The 19976-nt window shown below is 52.3% G+C and overlaps 1 protein-coding gene and 1 long non-coding RNA gene across 4 annotated transcripts in view; one reads left to right on the top strand and one right to left on the bottom strand.

Annotated features, from left to right (window-relative positions):
- LRP1 (LDL receptor related protein 1) overlaps positions 1-19976 on the top strand; it is an 86026-nt gene that overhangs the window by 8722 nt on the left and 57328 nt on the right. For both annotated transcript variants that reach the window (XR_002731375.2, XM_023210723.3), the window contains exons 2-9: positions 1672-1794; positions 4580-4717; positions 6891-7010; positions 8182-8310; positions 8437-8700; positions 17716-17878; positions 17986-18208; positions 19604-19793. Coding sequence is in view for 1 of the 2 variants with exons in the window: in XM_023210723.3 (XP_023066491.1) it covers positions 1672-1794; positions 4580-4717; positions 6891-7010; positions 8182-8310; positions 8437-8700; positions 17716-17878; positions 17986-18208; positions 19604-19793 (1350 nt within the window). In the remaining variant the exon portion in view is untranslated. The remainder of the gene's footprint in view (positions 1-1671; positions 1795-4579; positions 4718-6890; positions 7011-8181; positions 8311-8436; positions 8701-17715; positions 17879-17985; positions 18209-19603; positions 19794-19976) is intronic.
- Positions 7830-10896, bottom strand: LOC111541822. Of its 2 annotated transcripts, none has more exons than XR_002731378.1 (2): positions 10636-10896; positions 7830-8293 (listed from the first exon to the last, which is right to left on the bottom strand). It is a non-coding gene; the product is annotated as an uncharacterized LOC111541822 (long non-coding RNA). The 2 variants fall into 2 exon arrangements; XR_002731377.1 differs by lacking the exon at positions 7830-8293 and adding an exon at positions 9687-9920.

Genomic DNA, 19976 nt, shown 5'->3' on the forward strand with positions numbered 1-19976 from the left:
GCTATTTGACCCTGGCCAAGTCACCTGGCTCAATTTCTTCATCTGTGAAATGGTGGTATTAGTTGTCCCCACTTTGTCATACTGTGGAGGGGATTAAATAAGATGATCCATGGAAAAAACTGCTTTACCACAGTTCTTGGCACATACTGAGCCCACAATAAGAGTTAGTTGTCAGCCAGGCACGGTGGCTCACTCCTGTAATCCCAGCACTTTGGGAGGCTGAGACAGATGGATCATCTGAGGTCGGGAGTTCGAGACCAGCCTGACCAACATGGAGAAACCCCGTCTCTACTAAAAATACAAAATTAGCTGCACGTGGTGGCGCATGCCTGTAATCCCAGCTACTCAGGAGGCTGAGGCAGGAGAATCTCTTGAACCCGAGAGGCAGAGGTTGCGGTGAGCCAAGATTGCGCCATTGCACTCCAGCCTGGTCAATAAGAGCAGAACTCCATCTCAAAAAAAAAAAAAAAAAAAAAAGAGTTAGTTGTCACCACTCTTAATTCCTCCTTGGGGATGAGGGAAGAGAATGGGGTAGGAGTGAAAGAAGGCTGGTTGGGGTGGGAGGGTAGGGCCAACAGGTCCTGAATATAGTAGCTAACTAGGTTGACTGGACTGAAACCAGTTCCTAGAGTTCATTTCAGCCATCCCCCTTCCTCTGCTCCCCAATTCTGATATCTTGAAAATCTTTAGGTGCTTCTTCCCTCTAAGGATGTCTACTGAAAGTACCCCTGAGGTCTAACCAAGGGAGGCTGTGTCTTTAGAGAATGGAGAGGACAAGATAGGTGGATCACCTGAGGTCAGGAGTTTGAGACCGGCATGGGCCACATGGCGAAACCCTATCTCTACTAAAAATACAAAAATTACCTAGACATGGTGATGCATGTCTGTAGTTCCAGCCACTGGGGAGGCTGAGGCAGGAGAATCGCTTGAGCCCGGGAGGTGGAGGTTGCAGTGAGCTGAGATTGTGCCACCGCACTCCAGCCTGGGGGACAGAGTGAGACCTTGCCCCCCTCCGAAAAAAAAAAGAAATTAGGGAATGGAGATGGAAGCAGGGCTCTCCATCCTGCCCATTCCTGCCCAGCCTTGCCCTCCTGTGCCTCTGCTAATACCATCTCCAACTACTGTATGTGCCAAGGGCATCCCTCCCCACTGCTCCCAGCTGGGGGCCTAGTGATTAGGGGTTGGGAAGTATGGGGTGATGGGTCAGGGGACCAGGAGCGTCCCAGAAGGCAGAGAAGCAGAGAGGTTAGATAAGACCAGCTCTGGACCTGTAGTAGTAGTTAGAGGAAGATAAAGAGAAAACATGTCAAGGCCTAAATGTACCCCCCTTCACCATCACTCTGTCATCAAAGCCAGGGGGTGCTGATGTCTGATCACAGTAACCGAGAATAGCGAAGGCTTTGACCCTGACTCCTAGGAAGAGGCAGCCTAGAGGACTTGGAGGGGTGCAGTAAAATGTGCTTCTGGATCCTCCCACCCCCACCACAGATACATAGTGTGTAGGAACTACCCAAAGCCACCCCCTGACACCCCCAGGCACATAGACCATGGCTCAGGGTCTGGGCCAGATGGAAACTGATGCTAGGGAAGGAAGAGGAGTCCTGAGGAACTTTAGGGCCACAGAGTCGGCCTCCACCCTTCATTTATATCCCCTTTCTTTCCTTGCCCTAGCCCCTAAGACTTGCAGCCCCAAGCAGTTTGCCTGCAGAGATCAAATCACCTGTATCTCAAAGGGCTGGCGGTGTGATGGTGAGAGGGACTGCCCAGACGGATCTGACGAGGCCCCTGAGATTTGTAAGTACCTTTTCTGGATTCTTCTCCCCAAACCCTTAACTTATCTCTCTTCCTTTGGCAGATGTTTGGGAGGAGGACAGCTGATCCCTAGCCTGGCATGGACCTTGCGCAGTGATTGTATTTGTCCATGACACAGCTAAAACTGTCCTTTACCCCCTTCAGAATGCTTGGCGTGGTGCCTGTTGGGCTTTGAAATGGCGCCTCAGATTTCCCCCTCAGGTGCTGCACCCCAAGACAGTGTTCTCTGGGCTGACAGCTTTGCTAGAAGATGGCCTGGCCTCCCTTTCCTTCCAGCTTTTCCCTTGTTCCTCCTGTCATCCTCCCTGACCCTTGATGATTGGTCCCAGGTCTTGTCGGATCCTCAGATCTTCCTCTGTCCTTTGGCTCCCAGGCCAGAGGCCACTGGCACTTGCTCAGCCCCATACCAGAAGCCCCACCCCTGTGCGTTTCCCGCCACCCCCGCCTTCCCCTGCCCCCAATAAGTGGTGTAATCAGAGGCAGCTGTTTTAACTGGGAGAAAGGTCCCCGCCCAGCTTTTGCCCTGCCAAGGGAGGTGGAGAACTTGTTGGTGGGACCCCAGAGTCCTGGATAGCTGGCACAGTCCTGATGGCTCCACCTTTAGCCCCTCCCCTGCTTGGTTAATCTGGGCCAGGGTCAAAGCGACCCTGCATTCCTAGGTCTGTCTCTGTTCTCTCTCTCATGGGCTTTATCCTGCTCCAGTCCTATCTGGTGTCCTGTCCCCACACCCCCACCCATAATTATCAGGGGTAATTTTAGGGCTGGAAAGGGAGCCACAAGTGGGCTCTGCCTCACCCGTACACTCTGCCCTGGAGGGTGGGGGCCGGGGTATTTAGCGAGTATATGTATGGCGGGGTGCTTCAGCCTGGAGTCTCTTCTTGTCTGATGCCACCTGCTGCCCCACACTTTTGACCCTGATTCTTGGGCATTAGAAGTAAAGAAAGTCATGCAGAAGGGCCAGATCTGACTCTTTTTGTTCATTCTTCCTTCAGTTTGCTGTAAACTTCACCTTATATGCATTACCACTCTGTTCACGCTCATACCCCCTGGACTCATGACATCACACACAGGCCCACCTGGCACTGATGAGCCCACCTCCCACCCAAAGGCACAAACACATTCTCCCAGTAACACAGAGTCACACTCAAATGTGGATGCAGAAACACACTGTATACTCAGACAGATGTCCCCAGACACACAAACCCAGATTGATTCACATGGAAACTCACATACTGAGGCCAGAAACACCAGCATACAGAAAGACACACGGATACACTCTCACTACACACCCCTGCATGCTATACAGCCACACCCTCAGTTGTGTACGTGGACTCCTGTCCAGGCACACATGGATCATAGACACTGTCACTCACATACCATGTCCGGGCTTGGGGGCCAGTAGACAGTAGTCTCTCTATCTCATCCATCCTCCAGAGCAACAAAGGAAGTTCCAGAGATAATATGACCAGTTGGTCACAACCTTTTTTTTTTTTTTTTTTTTTTTTTTTTTTTTTAAGAGGTGGGGTCTCACTATGTTGCCTTGGCTGATCTCAAACTCCTGACCTCAGGTGATCCTCTGATCCTCCTGACACAGCTTCCCAGAGTTCTGGGACTATAGGCGTGAGCACCATGCCTGGCCAGACCACAACCTTTGATTCTTCCCAAATCCTTCTATCAGTCCTGTTGCTGTGGGGTTGGAAGTCTAGAATAGTGCTGTCCAATAGAAATGTATTAAAAACCACATGCACTATTTTGAAATTTTCTAGTAGCCACATAAAAAAGGTAAAAATGAACAGATGAAATTAATTTGAATATTTCATCCAATGGATCCAAACTATTATCTCTTTAGTACAGTATATTCATATAAAATCATTAGCGATCTTTTGCATTTTTCTGGTAAATCATCAAAATCCAGTGTACATTTTATACTTACAGTTTGAACTTGTTGCCTTTCCAGTGCTTGATAGCCACATGTGGTTGGGCTACGTATTGGACAGTGAAGGTCTAGAAGATTTGGTACCACTCTTGGCCTTGGGTTCTGCAAACTGGGAGCTACGGGAAGGAGTTTTTCTTTATCATTGGAGTTTCTCTGCCATGGACTCTGCTTCCCTCAGCTCATCAAAACCTGTTTTTGTTTGTTTGTTTTGAGACGGATCTCGCTTTGTCATCCAGGCTGGAGTGCAGTGGTGCAATCTCAGCTCACTGCAACTTCTGCCTCCTGGGTTCAAGCGATTCTCATGCCTCAGCCTCCCGAGTAGCTGGGACTACAGGTGCATGCCACCATGCCTGGCTAATTTTTTGCATTTTTAGTAGAGACGGGGTTTCACCATGTTGGCCAGGCTCATCTTGAACTCCTGACCTCAAGTGATCTGCCCACCTCAGCCTCCCAAAGTGCTGGGATTACAGGCAGGAGCCATCACTCTCGGCATCATCAAAACCTTTTACCGACCTCAGTCATCATAAACCAGACTGTCCTCAGCCTGTCTCCTGAGCATAGAATGTTGAGGCATTGGGGTCCATAGGTATGGGACATTTGGGGGGTGGACTCTTTGCTGAAGGCCTAGTTTCTACCTCCGCCTGTTTGCCTACAGGTGTGTGGCTACTGTGGAGAATGCTGTAACAGAGTTCTAGGTGGAAGAGTCTAACTAGCCCTGAGACCTCCTGAGATCTGAAACCCCAGTTTTATCTCCCCTCATCCCCAGTGAACAGCTGGCCAGAGAGCTACCATAGCCAGCTTGTTCATACCCACCCTTCTGTCTACCCTCAGGTCCACAGAGTAAGGCCCAGCGATGCCAGCCAAACGAGCATAACTGCCTGGGTACCGAGCTGTGTGTTCCCATGTCTCGCCTCTGCAATGGGGTCCAGGACTGCGTGGATGGCTCAGATGAGGGGCCCCACTGCCGAGGTAAGGACTTTTCCGCTCTCTACTCTCCTGTGTGGATGCAGCATGTTGCCAGCCCACCTTCCGAGGACTGTCCTGGCACCTTCAGTGGGGATGAGGCCTTGTCCTGGTCCCCTGCCTAGATTTGCCTTCAGAGAGCAGATGAAATTGATGTGCCCCGTGGGCCTGGAGCTTGGTCAGACAGCCCTGTGGGCCTCAGCCGTGGGCCCTAGCCTGGGCACTTCCCTCTGGCTCTGTGTTCTTGGACTAGTCACTACCTCTGTCCAGGTTGCAGTTTTTCTTCTGTAAGATGAGAGATCAGTGTTTTCATACATTTTTTAAAATAGTATGATCCTTTCTTCAAAAGGTTTTCTGCATGAAGCCTGAGTGTGAACACAGGGAGGAGCAGAGGTGCTGTGATTAAAGCTTAGCAATCTAGTTTAGTCTACCTGCCACCCCTATGGGTGCCCTAGAAGGCATCCCCCAGGAGCTGCAGATCTTTGGGGGGCCCTAAAGCTGCCTTGGTCCCTCCCTCTCTGACAGTCTGGACTGTCTGAGGTGGTTGATAGGAAAACCATTCAGGCCAAGGTGGGAACATTAGGATGATAAGTCAGACTGCTTCCAGCCTGTGGCTCAGGTCACCAGCTCTATAGTCTTTACCCCAAAGGGCCCTGTGGGCCATGGAGAGTCTGCTCACAGCGTGAGCATTTGAGAGTCGTGTCGGGGGAGGAAGAACCTCAAGCCTGCGTGTTAGGGAATAGTGGCTTCTCCCTTCTCTTGTCCTTGGGGTCTGGGCCCAGAGCAAGAGGCCAGCTTTGAGAGGCCATGAGGCTTTGAGAGGCCATGAGTGTGGCCCGAGGGGAGGGGCTGTGCTTGGGTGTGGGGGCAGCGTCCTGTGCTGTGTGCCCGAGAAAACATCTGTCTGTGGGAGGAGACTCGTCTGGATCCTGTTCACTAGGAGCAGGGAGGATGGAGCAAGGGAGTTTGTGGAAGATTTTTCTCCCTTTCTTTGGTTGATTTTGCATGTTTTCATCTGAAGCTCCTGGGACAGGATGCAGAATGTGGGCCTAGGGGCTGACTTAAATGACAATGCACACACCTTCCTCTCCGGTGGTGTGTGTTCAAGTTTGCTTCCTTTTGAGTACCTTTACAGTCTCTAAAACAACAGAGAACTTCAAAAACCTCAGATCTGAACCTCCTTCTCTGATATTACAGAAATTGGCCTCCTCATCCCCTCACCCTATACCCAGAAAAGTTACTCTTTTCTAGGTTTTCGAGAGCAAATGATATTTTCCCCCTCTGTGGAGGAAGGCTGGGCAGGCGGCACGAATGGCTCTCAGGTGGAAGTGGGGAGGAGAAAGAATTGCTGGGGTTTGGCCCCCCATCCCAACTCTTCCTGGCAGGCTTAGTGCCTCTAAACGTCTTAGCATCTTGGGCGGCTCTCTCTCCTAGGTGGGGGTGGAGGGGGAAGCCAGGGTGTGAGGCCGCTGGACAAAGGGGTCTTTGTGGCCAGGCTGCCTGGCCCCACGCAAGGCCATTAACTGGGTCGCTGGTCTAGGGGGGGCAACTGTTCTCCCACCTCTCCCCCCTCCTGTCTCATTCCCTTCTGTCTCCCCTGTGGAAGTGGGTCAGTGGCAGGAGAAAGATTAGAAAAGAATCCAGAGGGAACCAGTTTTGCTCCTCCTTCCCGTCCTCTACCTGGGCCTTAGGTCTTCTCTCTGAGGCCTCTAGGGCTCCGGGAATGAGTTAGACGGGTGCTTCCAGGCCAGAGCTGGGATCCTGTGGGGACAGACACAATTCCATGTCCAATCTTCAGCCCCAGCTGAAGCCAACATTGTAATCCCCAGGCAGTGTGGACAAGAGGCATATGAAAGGGATAAGACTCACCGTCCCCTCTTCCTGTTGACCCCAACAAAGTGCCAGAACCCCTCTCCATGGGGACAGAGGTAGCCCAGAACATCCAGAACAGGGACATGTGGGTTCTAAGCCATCACTGGCTGTGTGACCTTAGGCTTTTCTTACAGCCTCTCTGGGCATCAGTTTCTTCACTTGTGAAATACGGTAGATGCTTCCTAAGGCCCCTTCCATCTCTGACACTGCAGCCCTTAGAAGTGGTTTCTCAAGGTTGACTGGGTTTAGGCCTGTGTGCGGGTGCCAGATCTGGTGACCTGAATGTGTCTCTCCTGCCCCCACACAGAGCTGCGAGGCAACTGCTCTCGCCTGGGCTGCCAGCACCATTGTGTCCCCACACTCGATGGGCCCACCTGCTACTGCAACAGCAGCTTTCAGCTTCAGGCAGACAGCAAGACCTGCAAAGGTATGTGAGTGCATATGCCTGTGTGCATGTGTGTGTGCCAGTGGCCAGTTGAGGTGGGCAGGGAGGGGCAGAGAGGGGTAGGCAGCCTGGCTGGAATAAGAAACTAGAAGGAAGGTGCAAGAGAGGGGGTTCCACCACCCCAGGGCATGACTGTGAGCTCTAACCATTTGCTTCCACCAGACTTTTAAAAATTCACCTTAAAATTATAGTTTATATGTAAATTTTTCTGTTGTAAAAAACTGAAGCATTAACAGATAAAACCAAAGTCCCCTTTCACAAATCCCCCTCAATTCCGGTCCCCTTCCCTTCTCCCTGGAGTTCAACTCTATTATTAGTTTGCTGTCTCTCTTTCAGGCCCTTTTTTGTGCATTTGTCTGTGTGTATTCACAGAAAATCTAATTGGAAGTACTGCTCAAGAGTACTGTGTGCTCTTTTTTGCGTAAATGATACTATACTGTATGTATTATTTTCGATGTTTTTCACTCATCAGTATGTTCCACAATTTTTTTCTGTGTTAATATGTAAAGATCTACATCATTCTTTTAGAAACCACTGTGACGTATGACTTTTACCACAGTTTACTTGGTCACCTCCCTGTTGATGAGTAAGATGTTCCCAATTTTTCACTGCTACAAGCAATGCAAACTTTTCTGTTTTAAATTTGCCTCCCTCGGGTCTTTGTGCAAATGCCACCTTCTCAGTGAAGCTGTCCCCCGACACCTCTGAAATCACACCCCTGCCATCTGCATTCTCTATCCCTGTTCTCTTTCCATGGCACTAGCACGTCTAACATATACTTTATTTACTTTGTTTCATTTGTTATTATAATAACTATATTTCATTTATTATCTGAATGTAAGTTTCATGAGGATAGCAATGTGGGTCTATTTTAAAGTTCACTGATGTACCCCTGGCACCTGACCCATAGTGGGGACTCAATAAATCTTCCCTGCATGAATGAATGATATGTACATGTGTGTTTCTCTAGAGCGGATTCCAAGACTAGACTTGCTGGGTGATAAGATTTGCACATTTCATGCTGTAATAGATTCTGCTGAACTGTCCTTCGAGGTGGCTGTAAGGATAGACACGTTGGTCAAATCTGATGATCACCCACTTCGCTGCCCTTGTCACACTGGAAATGACCACATTCTTGTCCTTTCCCCGGCAGATTTTGATGAGTGTTCAGTGTACGGCACCTGCAGCCAGCTATGCACCAACACAGACGGCTCCTTCATATGTGGCTGTGTCGAAGGATACCTGCTGCAGCCGGATAACCGCTCCTGCAAGGCCAAGAATGGTGGGTGGGGTTGCCTGTGGCCACAGTGCTAACTAAGCCCCTTCAGCGCTATTCCCTGACGGGTGGTGGCCTGAGAGGTGGTCCTAGAGCCCTGGCTACACTGACTCTTCTCTTCCCCATTCCCAGAGCCAGTAGACCGGCCCCCTGTGCTGTTGATAGCCAACTCCCAGAACATCTTGGCCACGTACCTGAGTGGGGCCCAGGTGTCTACCATCACACCTACGAGCACGCGGCAGACCACAGCCATGGACTTCAGCTACGCCAATGAGACCGTATGCTGGGTGCATGTTGGGGACAATGCTGCCCAGACGCAGCTCAAGTGTGCCCGCATGCCTGGCCTAAAGGGCTTCGTGGATGAGCACACCATCAACATCTCCCTCAGTCTGCACCGTGAGTCACCTGCTGTCAGCTTGGAGGGCTGGGGAGGGTAGGGGAGACAGGAAAGCTGGACGCTGTCTGGAACAGAGGCTGGGAGTTACACAGGATGGCTCCTGTCTGGGACAGGAGAAGCAGGAGGCTGGATACAATGGTGTGTGTTTGAGGCAGGGGCAGAGCTCCCTCTCAGCTCTCTGAGCAAGTGTCTGGATGGTCCCTGCATTTCTGGCCAAGGGCTAAGGGGGCAATGAATGGTCAATCTCCAGAGACCAGGGACTGTCCCTTCTCTGAGAGGGGAGTGTTGACTAGACTGCAGAGGGACTTTCCGGTGCGGTGGGAGCCAAGGCTAGGGAAAGAAGGAGCGGAAGCCTGAGGTGCCCTGTTAGGCTGCAGCTGAGGGTAAAGGAGCTGGGGCCCAGCTGCTCTGTCTCCATGGGCCATCGTTTCCCTCGGGGACCATTGCCAATGGACTCTCTGCTGCCATCGGGGGAGGGCAGTACTGAGGTTATTTCTCTGTGGCTTTGTGGCAGTGAATGAGGCTAGGAGAGGAGCGTGAGCCACATGAGATTTTAGAATATCCTGGATGCTTCCATTCAGGCTCCTCCCTAGGCTACACTTTGCCGTCCTAGTTGTGGAAGAAGGGGTGTCACAGGAAGGGGCGCGAGCATAGCTGAGTGTAGACCCACTGCCAGGAACAGCCCTGCCCATCTCAGATGCTGTTACACCAGCAGCCTTAAAGTCAACATCTGGCAGCATCACATTTCCAACAAAATGCACCACAGGGCTGAGAGGAAGAATCTGGCCTGTGGTTGATCTGACCCCCTGAGGGATACTAACCTGATCCATGACTGTTTAGTAAACCAGAATTCCCATATCTGCCTTGGTTTCCTAATCTGCATAATGGGTTTGAGCTTATCTGTCCAGATCAGATTAACTAGAGTGAAAGCCAGTGGTAAAGGACAGCACGCTTTGAATTGAGGATTGTGAACCTTGGGCCTCTCTAGAAGATCTTCAAGTTTCTTTATTTGGTTCTTGTGATGAAAAGAAAGATCCCAGGAGATTACAAGGGGTTCATTCTGGGAGAGAGAAAGGCCCCTCCCCGGGATGGTGGAGAGCAGGGGTCCCTCTGAGAGCCCTCACTCTCTGTGGCCTCAGCTCAAGGTTCACATTTCGGCCTTTGACTCCTCCAGAGCATCCCCGATAGTGTCCTTGGGCTGCTGGTGTCCACAGCTCACCTGTGATCAGGCATGTGTCCTCCTTGGGGTGCTGAGCTGGGGGTTGTCAAGCCTAGTTGGCTGAGCTCTTAACGAGTGGGTGGCTCAGGGAACCCCATGGCCGATAGGGTGGGATTGGCACTAGACCCTCTTGTGCAGCTGCCCTCCCCCTGTTCCATGTCTACTGCCCTACTTAACAGGCCTGTCTGGGCAGAAGCCTGTCAGTTCCCTCCCCAGCCCTGCATCTGTGCCATACAGTGGGCTTGTGGGTAGGTGGCTGTGGGGTGTCCTGGAGGGAACCTTCTCAACTTCTACTCTGGCCTCGTCTCCTTATCTGACTTCCTCCCCAGGAGAAGCCGGTACCCCTCCCTTGGCAAACAGATTTGCCTTGCCTCCCAGTCTGCTAAACTCATTGGGCCTCTCAGGGGCAGAGTCCAGGAGGCTAGAGGAGTCCAAGGGGAAATGCTTCTGGGGTAAATGAGTGGGTTTCTCTTGTCCCAGCTTCTGTCCCTTCCTCCTTGCCCTCCCCCTGCTCCACACCCCTGCCGCCTGAATGTCTGGCTGTCACCCTGAGGATGGTTGTTTTGCTCTCTCCCACAAACTAATTATGGGTCCCAAACTGAGGATGTCAGTGTCTCTCCCCTAGCCCCTCCCCCAGTTCCCGGGTCATCCCCCTCCCCAGGAGACGCTGACTGGCCTGTCCTGGTGTGTGGGGTGGCTGGTCCCAGGCACTCACCTGCACAGCAGCTGCTGGCCTGTAATTAGCTCCCCAAGGAGGATGACAAAGAAAGGCTACAGCTTTCTCCTGCTTTCACTCTGCCCTCTGGGGCAGCCCTCCCTGCAAGCCTTCCATTCTGTGCTGTGACTGTGACCTCTGTTGGATCCCTGGGGCTGAGCCTCATGCAGCAGGGGTGCACACAGAGGGAGGAATCTAACAATTGAGGGGTGTTTGAACCAGCAAGACCAGCCCGCTGGTGCAGGCAGAAGAGGGAGCCTGCCCCAGAGAAAACTCTGGAAGCAGAAATAGAATAGAAAGAAGGAAGGAGGCCAGGAAATGAGCCTGGTTCACATGTGTCCTGGGCCATGTGAGTCAGACCTGCTGTGGAGTCCTGAGAGCCCCCGAGGGCCCCCCCGAGGCCCTGCAGCATGTGCACGTTCCTCTTCAACACCCCAGGGCTGCTGACCCTCCTGCCCCAGGCCCAGTGTCATCCCCCTGGATGGGGTAGATCATCTCTTTTCCTCCCACCTGAGATTACCTCCCCTTTCCCTCTGCCACTGGCCCAGTGGTTTGGGGAGGTCTATGAGGCTCGAATTCCAAGACTGGAGAACTCGATGGTGAGAGCTGGAAGAGGAGGGAAGACCCTTGGCCAGCACCAAGAGCAGTCCTGGCTTTCACTGCTGCTTTCTCAAAGGGGCTATGCATTGATTTGATTGTAGGTGGTACCTGCACAAGTTTTTTTTTTTTTTTTTTTTTAACTGTTACGTTTTTATTTGATATACATTAGGAAACTCCTGTAACTAGCACATCAAATCTGTTATTTCAGCAGTTGTTTAGGATGCAGTGAAATAAGAAAAGTAAGTTAATTGAAATAACTGACAATAAACAGTAGCACAAGCTGTACATAAGCATGGCAGACATTTTGAAAGTGATACACAAAAGACTAAAGTTCTGAAAATTGAGACCCAGAGGGATCAACAGGCCTGATAGTCCCTGAGTCAGGAACCAGGCCTGCGCACTCTCGCCCCCACCTCTGACCAGTCTCTCAGCTCCAGAGGCCTATGGAGCCTGTAACCCCAGCTTTGTCCAGCCTCTTGCCAGGCTGCCCCTGGGCAGGGCTGGTGGTGCAGTCTACCCATCCCAGCCCAGCCCTGCATTTCCTAAGCTGAGCTCCTCTGATCTTCCCTTCACCTTGGAGGATGCCACCACTATAGAAAGAATGAGGCAGACTGCAAGAGTGGGGCCCTGGGAACATGTGTGTGTATGGTGAGGGGAGGTTCTGAGGTTGTAAATAGAGGCCTTAAAGGAAATCGGGTTTGCTGAAGTCACTCAGGAGTTTGGACTGTGTGTGAAAGGATGGTCTGAAGGGGCCCTCAGAGGTCTCAGGGTTCTGCTCCCTGCACCATGCTGCATGGGGAAGAAGGAGTGGCTGGGGAGCTCAGCAAAGGCCCCCTAGGCTGCAGGCAGCAAGGTTGCGAAATGGGTCCCCAGGTCCAGCTGGCCAACTTCACTTTTCCCTTCCTCTCCCTTTCTTTTATTTATTTTTTTAGTGTGTGTGTTTTCGAAATCACAACAGGAAATGGGGTAGTGATTTGTCTAGAGGGGAGGCAAAGAAGGGGCAGACAGCTGCCCCTCTGAGTCTAATGAACTGGCTGCTGCTACTGGAAGGGGTGCTGCCTCCTCACTGTGCTGGGCACCCCTGGACCCTCTCAGCCTCCCACCCGTGCCTACAGAGCACTTCCAGACTTCACATGTGAAAGCTAACCATGCCCCTCCTTTCCCTTTCTGACCCACAGGATGCCAGGCTGTTTGGGAAGGGGTGGCTCTGGCCACCCCACTCTTTGGCCTTGGGCCCCCTGCATCCTGGCACTTTTGCTTCCCATTCCTGTTCTGAGTTTCCTAATCATTTAACAGCTCACTCTTGCTCCTCCTCTCTCCTGGCCAGGGCCAGCCCTGTGTCTCCCGGCCCAGATCCAGCCCTGTCCTCTCCTCCCCCGCTGTCTCCTTGAAGTTGCCTCTCCACCCAGACTGCTCCCAGCACTCCCCTCGCTGTTTTCAAGCCAAAGGAAGTAACTTAAGCAAGAGAGATGTGTTTTAGAGCCCGGCAAGGATTTCTCAATAGAGGGAAGACCCTAGGATGGGCTGAGCGGAATCCAGGCGTCATCCCTGGGATCTAGGTTGAAATGCCTCTTGGGGACCTAAGCCAGGCAGGGGAAGGTAGCGGTACATAACTGCAGACTGAAATCACAGGCAGGAGCAGGAAGGGAGCCCAGGGGAAGGAGGTGACACAACACGGCTAAGCTCCAGACTGGCTGGTGGGAGGAGGAAGAGCTGAAGTCGGGACCCAGCAGGAAACAAGGAGCATGAGGCCACGTCATTTAGCAGAGCTGCCAGGCTCACCACGAGGCCTCCTTTCCACCTTCGAAGTCCTCAGACTCTCCGCCATCTCTCCCAGCCCCCAGGCAAGATCCCTGAGTGGGATTACTAGACAGACTGTCCTCTCCCACTATCTTGGAGTGTCCCAAGGCCAGAGAGGGAGGATCCTGGCAGTAGGAGAGAGGGGGGAAATGATGTCCCAGCTCTAGAACAACAGACTGGGGGACTCAGTCTTCAGTAAATATTTGTTCAACGGATCAATACATGTGTGTCAGGCGCCTGGGACAGAGACAAAAGACAGCGCCCTCCTTTCAGTATTTGTAGTCAGGTGAAGAGGCCATGATCAAATAAGCTCCAGAGGCCTATGGAGCCTGTAACAGGAAAACTTCCTTCTTTTTTTTTTTTTTTTTTTTTTTTTTTGAGACAGAGTCTTGCTCTGTTGGCCAGGCTGGAGTGCAGTGGTGGTGTGATCTCGGCTCACTCCAAGCTTCGCCTCCCGGGTTCACACGATTCTCCTACCTCAGCCTCCTGAGTAGCTGGGACTACAGGTGCCCGCCACCTCACCCGGCTAATTTTTTTTGTATTTTTAGGAGAGTCGGGGTTTCATTGTGTTAGCTAGGATAGTCTCGATCTCCTGACCTCGTGATCCGCCCGCCTCGGCCTCTCAAAGTGTTGGGATTACAGGCGTGAGCCACTGCGCCCGGCCTCGAAAACGTCCTTCTAATAGGGCAAGCTTCCTTCTGGGAGCCTGAGCCGAGTCTTGATGAATAGTAGGTGTTAGCCCCAAATGGCCCACCTGGAGGGCCCATCCAGAGTCAGGAGACCACAGGGCTCTGGCTGGAGGCACAGAGGGCGACTTGGTGGAAAAGATGGGAAAGGGTGGGCTTGGGGAGGGGAGGACATGGTGGGAACCGCAGCCCCCATGTGGGGAGTGTTTATCATGCACCAGGCCCAGTGCTAAGTGCTGTTAGTCCACCACCCAGTTTTACAGATGGGGAAACAGAGACTCAGAGACATTAAGTAACTTGCCTATAGCCTCAGTTGGAAGGTGACGGAACCAGAATTCAAACTCAGGCTGTGAGTGTCTAGGGCCCAGCTGGACCAGGGCAGAGCAGAATGATAGGAGGAGAGATGGGAAGGCTCCTGGAACAAGGGCCAGAATCTAGTGTGCTCCCTGGGGATGTGGTTAGAGGTCCAGGGACCTCTTTGGATGTGTACACACTCTTTGGGTGTGTAGATGTGTTGGGTGACATTTTCTCAGGGCATAAAGGCTTCTTCCTTCAGATTTCCTTATTTTAGAGCAGATGACTAGAATCCTACAGCTGAAGCTAGAGTCTTCTTGGGCAGGGGGTGGGGCCTGTGTGTTTGAGAAAGCAGCCACCATGTACGGAAATGCCTCTTGAACAATGGCAATGAAGAAGTTGAGAAAAGCTGGAGTTGTAGTGAGTGCAGATGCTGAGCAGTGGGATGGGGTGCAAGGACGCCAGGTCTATTCTGGGGCCTGGAACTGAAAGTCCTCTGTGACATCACGGGCAGCTGCGGTCTCTCGTCTGACTCCTGCACCTCTTCCCTGCTTCCTGGCCTCCCTCTTGATGCTGGAATCCCCTGCCCTTCTGCCCTTAGACTGTCCCCAACTCCTCCCACAACACAGCCTCCCTCTCTCCCCTTGGGTTTATTTGAGATTCTCCCGTCCTCAGGATTTTCAGTCTTTGGCCAGAGCCCCTTTCAGAAGGTGCGCTGAGAGTCAGAGTTGGCCCTTAGAAGGCTGGGCCGCAAGGGGATGGCTCCCCTCAGGGTTGGTGGAGCCAGAATGATCAGCATCTCTGGGCTGAAGCCCAGGACTCCACCTGGACCCCAATTCATAAGACAGAGAGGGGTGGCCCAGATACTGCCTATAGGGCAGCCCTGGAGGCAAGGTTCCTCCTCTCAGTTCGAGCCCATCTCTCTACACTGGCCTTGGCGTGGTGGCCAAGTGTATGTGTGCAGGTGACTGTGTATGCATGTGTGTGTGTGCATATGTGCGTGTGTGGTGGGGCAGGCAGAGGAATCTGAACTTTAAGAGAGAGAAAAATAATGTGGTGCAGGGGGTTGGATAACAAAGGATTTTTGCTTGCAACTAATAGTCTCCAGCTGCAAAAATACCAAAGTGGAGGCCAGGCAGGCTGAGGACTCCAATTCTTGCCAACTCCTCACCGGCCTGCTGAGTGGGGCCCTGCCTGGCCTTTGGGGAGGTGGAAGGGAGACCGGCCAAGGGTAAATATCTGAGAGCAGGGATCATCTCTCTGCCTTCCTTCCCGGAATTGGGAGGGAATCCAGGCCACATCCTGAGGCTGGGGGCGCTGATTGTGGAGCTGCACCTGGGATGGTGGCATCGGATCTCTGCAGGTTTCTTCCTCCTCCCTCTTGCCAAGAGAAGGGTGAATAGGGGGAGCAGGGGCAGGTTATTGCCAGCCCTAGGGCTGGGCAGTGACTCAGGGAAGCCTCAGGAAGTCGGAGAGAAGGGCCGGCCGTAGCTGCGCCAGCTGGTGCTGGGAAAACAGCTTTCACTGATGAAGTTCATATACATGCCAGCAGCCCCCAGACCCCTGCCGTGCCCACCAAGTAAAGGGCACGCAGCCCTGTTTGACTTCCAGCCACCCTGCTGGCTGCCAGGGGCTGCAGGCAGGTCCCCGCTTTGAGACTTCGATTTCCTTTGGAGGCAGCCCAGCAGCATTCATTTGAATCTGTTTTCTCTGTGGTTACAGCGTGTGGGGCAAAGAATTTGGTTGCCTTACCCCTGCACTAGGCCCTCTTCCTACAGGGCCTTGGCCTCCTCAAGCTACTCTTCCCCCCTCTCTAATCTTGTGAGGATGGGACAGTATTGGGGGCCCAGAGGAAAGAGTGGCTGGGCTTGGGGATGCATGAATGCTTACAGGGGTAATATATCGACTCTGTGGCCTTGTTCTCCAGGCACTGGGGTGGGATTTAGTAGAGAGGACCTGAAGAAGAAACTAGTTTGGTGAAGCCCTCAGTTGGCTCCTTCCCTTCCTGTCCTGTGACTCTGAGTCAGTTTCAGGGCCTAGCCAAGTTCCTTGAGAGCTATGTTCCTGTTCTTGTTGCGCCCACCCCACCCCCACCCACTGTTAGGGAGCAGCCCCTGAATTCCTGTGGGGAGGAGGGGGAAATTAGGGAGCAGTCAAGCAGAACAGCAAGTCATTATACCTGTAGCTGTGTGGGGGCAGAAGAATCCCTGTTGGGTTGAGTATGGGTAATGGAGGATGAGTTTCAGCCCAAAGCAGGTAGCCCAATGATTTATTTAGCTGTTGGGGAAACTAGTGGAAGTGGAGTTCCAGGCAGGGGTCCCAGAAAGTCACTGCCTTAGGAGTTTCCCAGTTTGCAAGAGGCATCATCTCTGATGGTGGTAGTTAAAGTAGGCAGTGAGTAGATGGAACGAAGCCAGTGGTCCTGGAGAGGAGGAGCCCAGAGGAGGCCAGCAGGTGTCCCTGTCCCCAGACTTCATGCCTCCTGGAATTCCAGCCACCTTTGCCCTGCCTCTCTTTCCTTTGGCCCTTCTTGGCCTCTTCCATCTCCTCCAGAACCATGCCTGAAACTGAGTCTAGGCAGCGGGGCTCCATCTTCTTCCCCAACTCCCATCCTCCTTAAGCCCCACCTTTTTCTGAGCCATACCTCAGTTTACCCTGAGGGTTCTTTCATGGCCCTCCTCTTAGACGCTCTCTCCTCCTGCCCTATGACTTACTCCCCACCTCTTCTGACCCTCCCCAGGACATGAGGACATTGAGCAATAAAGACATTGCAGAAACAGGGGACTGGGACTGAGTAGAGGAAGTTTGGCCCATGTCACTGGTGCCCAACCTTTTGCCCCCACGGATCTTCCCTTTTGCATCTCTGTAGAGCTCATATTTTAAAATACTTTTCTCTCAAACTGGGTTTATTAGCATGTACCCTGCTTTTCCACTTCAAAAATTTATGCTTTATGTCCAGCTTCCAGTCAGTGCTTCTGCTTAGCATGAGATAACTAGATTTATCATAAAAAGTAGATAAAAGGGCTGGGTTCAGTGGCTTACCCCTGTAATCCCGGCGCTTTGGGAGGCTGAGGCAGGCGGATCACAAGGTCAGGAGATTGAGACCATCCTGGCTAACACAGTGAAACCCTGTCTCCACTAAAAACACAAAAAAATTAGCTGGGCGTGGTGGCGGGCGCCTGTAGTCCCAGCTACCCTTGAGGCTGAGGCAGGAGAATGGCATGAACCCAGGAGGCGGACCTTGCAGTGAGCCGAGATCCTGCCACTGCATTCCAGCCTGGGCGACAGAGTGAGACTCTGTCTCTAAAAAAAAAAAAAAGAAAGAAAGTAGATAAAAGTCCAGTGAAAAGCAAAGATGTGTAATGTTTTGGTAGCCTGAATGCTCTTATCCCAAGTAAAAGCAAAGTTAAAAAAGAATACTGGACTGAGCTAGTGGACCTGTGCTCCGTACCTTTTGGTGCCCCGAGAAGATGGTCCCTTTTCAAGGATGGGCTAGAATTGGGAAGCCTGTCAGTCAACCGGCCAGCCAGCATTTATGCAAGGCCTCCTGTATACCCACCCTGAGCTGAGCATGGGGGTGTTGGGCGGGAGGTCATCCAGAGAAGGTGGGCTTCCAGGTGTGGGTTCTCACCAGCAAAGGGTGGGCATCTCTGCAAGAGGGCCTACCCCACCCCATGGCTCTTTCATTCATACTCTCCAGACGTGGAACAGATGGCCATCGACTGGCTGACAGGCAACTTCTACTTTGTGGATGACATCGATGATAGGATCTTTGTCTGCAACAGAAATGGGGACACATGTGTCACATTGCTAGACCTGGAACTCTACAACCCCAAGGGCATTGCCCTGGATCCTGCCATGGGGTGAGAGTGGCAGGCGGGGTTCTGGCCCTGAAGGTGGGAGGCTGAGGCTACAGTGGTAAGGAGGGTGCCCAATGTCCAGACCCCATTTAACACACATCTTCCCACAGGAAGGTGTTTTTCACTGACTATGGGCAGATCCCAAAGGTGGAACGTTGTGACATGGATGGACAGAACCGCACCAAGCTCGTTGACAGCAAGATTGTGTTTCCTCACGGCATCACGCTGGACCTGGTCAGCCGCCTTGTCTACTGGGCAGATGCCTACCTGGACTATATTGAAGTGGTGGACTATGAGGGCAAGGGCCGCCAGACCATCATCCAGGGCATCCTGGTGAGGGAGCTGCTGCTGTATGAGGCTTTTGTGGGGGAACCGTGATCCAGGGCCTTCTGGTGAGGGGGAAGCCTCTGTAGGGGAACCGTTCTCTGAGTCTCCTGGTAAAGTGTGTGGATGCCCCAGGCCTCTAGTGGGAGTAGGGTGGGCGTGAATACTGCAGAGAAAGGACAAGATATGTCTTCCACTGTGATGAGAATAGTCATTTTAGAGACACCACTTCTGTTTACTTCCTTTTTCTCATTTGACCCTTATAATAACCCCTAGTTGATGAACAGGGAGGTGGTTCAGTTCCCTTTCAGCAGATGAAAAAGCAGGATCAAAGAGGTTAGGTGATCTGCCTGTGTTTGCAAAGCCAGGTGATAGCACTGGAACCTGGTCTAGAAGCCTTGCTGGCTCGGAGGTGGCATCTCCATTCTGGGATAATTAGGGTGAGGAACCAGCCCAGTTTGCCTAGGACTATCCCAGTTTTAGCCCTGAAAGTCTGATAAGCCAGCAAACCCTTACCTTTGTCTTAGGCAAACTAGGACAGTTGGCCACCACAGATAAGCTATATGGGTAGTCAGGGTGTTACAGGGCTTGCTTGGGGCAAGCATGTCCTCTTAGCCCTCATAACAGGCTAAGAATGTCCTCTGTGGACAGAGTTTAGAGCCCAACTCTAATTCAATCTAAAATCACTTAAGTGTCTACCGAGTTCCTAATTCTGTGAAGGACAGGGTTTCTGCCCTCAAGGGGTCTGAGTAGAGTGGGTGAGATAAGTCCACAAATCACCATGCCAGACATGGATAGATAGCAGTGTCACGTAGGACGTATGGAAGGAGAAAACATCTCTGGTTAGAAGATCCCAGAAACTCTTCAAAGACATGCTCTGTAGAGGATGAATGGGATCTTGGCAAGCAAAAATCTTCAGAATAGGTTAGTCCAACCAGAGGAGACAGGAGTAAAGCATGGAGTTAAAAAATGGTGGGGCCAGGTACGGTAGCCTGCACCTGTAATCCCAGCACTTTGGGAGGCTGAGGCAGGAGAATTGCTTGAGCCTCGGAAGTCGAGACCAGCCTGAGCAACATAGGGAAACCCCATCTCTACACAAAATTTTTTTTTAATTAGCCAGGTGTGGTGGTATGTGCCTGTAGTCCCAACTACTCAAGAGGCTAAAGCAGGAGGATTGCTTAAGCCCAGGAGGTGGAGACTGCAGTGAGCCACGATCATGCCACTGTACTTCAGCCTGGGTGACAGAGTGAGGTCCTGCCTCAAAATAAATAAATAAAAATAAAAAACTACAGGATGAATTGGGGAATGCAGGTCATAAAGTCTGGAGGAAGCTGAGGGGATCTCCAGGGCAGAGGGAGGAACCCCTGTCATCTCATGCTGTCCATTCTTGCCCGCCCATCTCAGATCGAGCACCTGTATGGCCTGACCGTGTTTGAGAATTACCTCTATGCCACCAACTCGGACAATGCCAATGCCCAGCAGAAGACGAGTGTGATCCGTGTGAACCGCTTTAATAGCACCGAGTACCAGGTTGTCACCCGGGTGGACAAGGGTGGTGCCCTCCACATCTACCACCAGCGGCGTCAGCCCCGAGGTGAGCAGGGCTCCATGGCCTCTCCAAAGCTGGCTTTACCCCACGACGGCTCTGGGTCCTTGGGATCACAGCCCCTCTATGGGCCCTCCTGTGGGGACCCTGGCTTCCTTCATGTCATGGCTGATTCTCCTAGCCATCCACTCGGGCTACCTGCCCTGGCCCCCCAGCTTCCGCTGCCAGCCC

The sequence above is a fragment of the Piliocolobus tephrosceles genome, chromosome 10, assembly GCF_002776525.5.
Source record: "Piliocolobus tephrosceles isolate RC106 chromosome 10, ASM277652v3, whole genome shotgun sequence".
NCBI lineage: Eukaryota > Metazoa > Chordata > Mammalia > Primates > Cercopithecidae > Piliocolobus > Piliocolobus tephrosceles.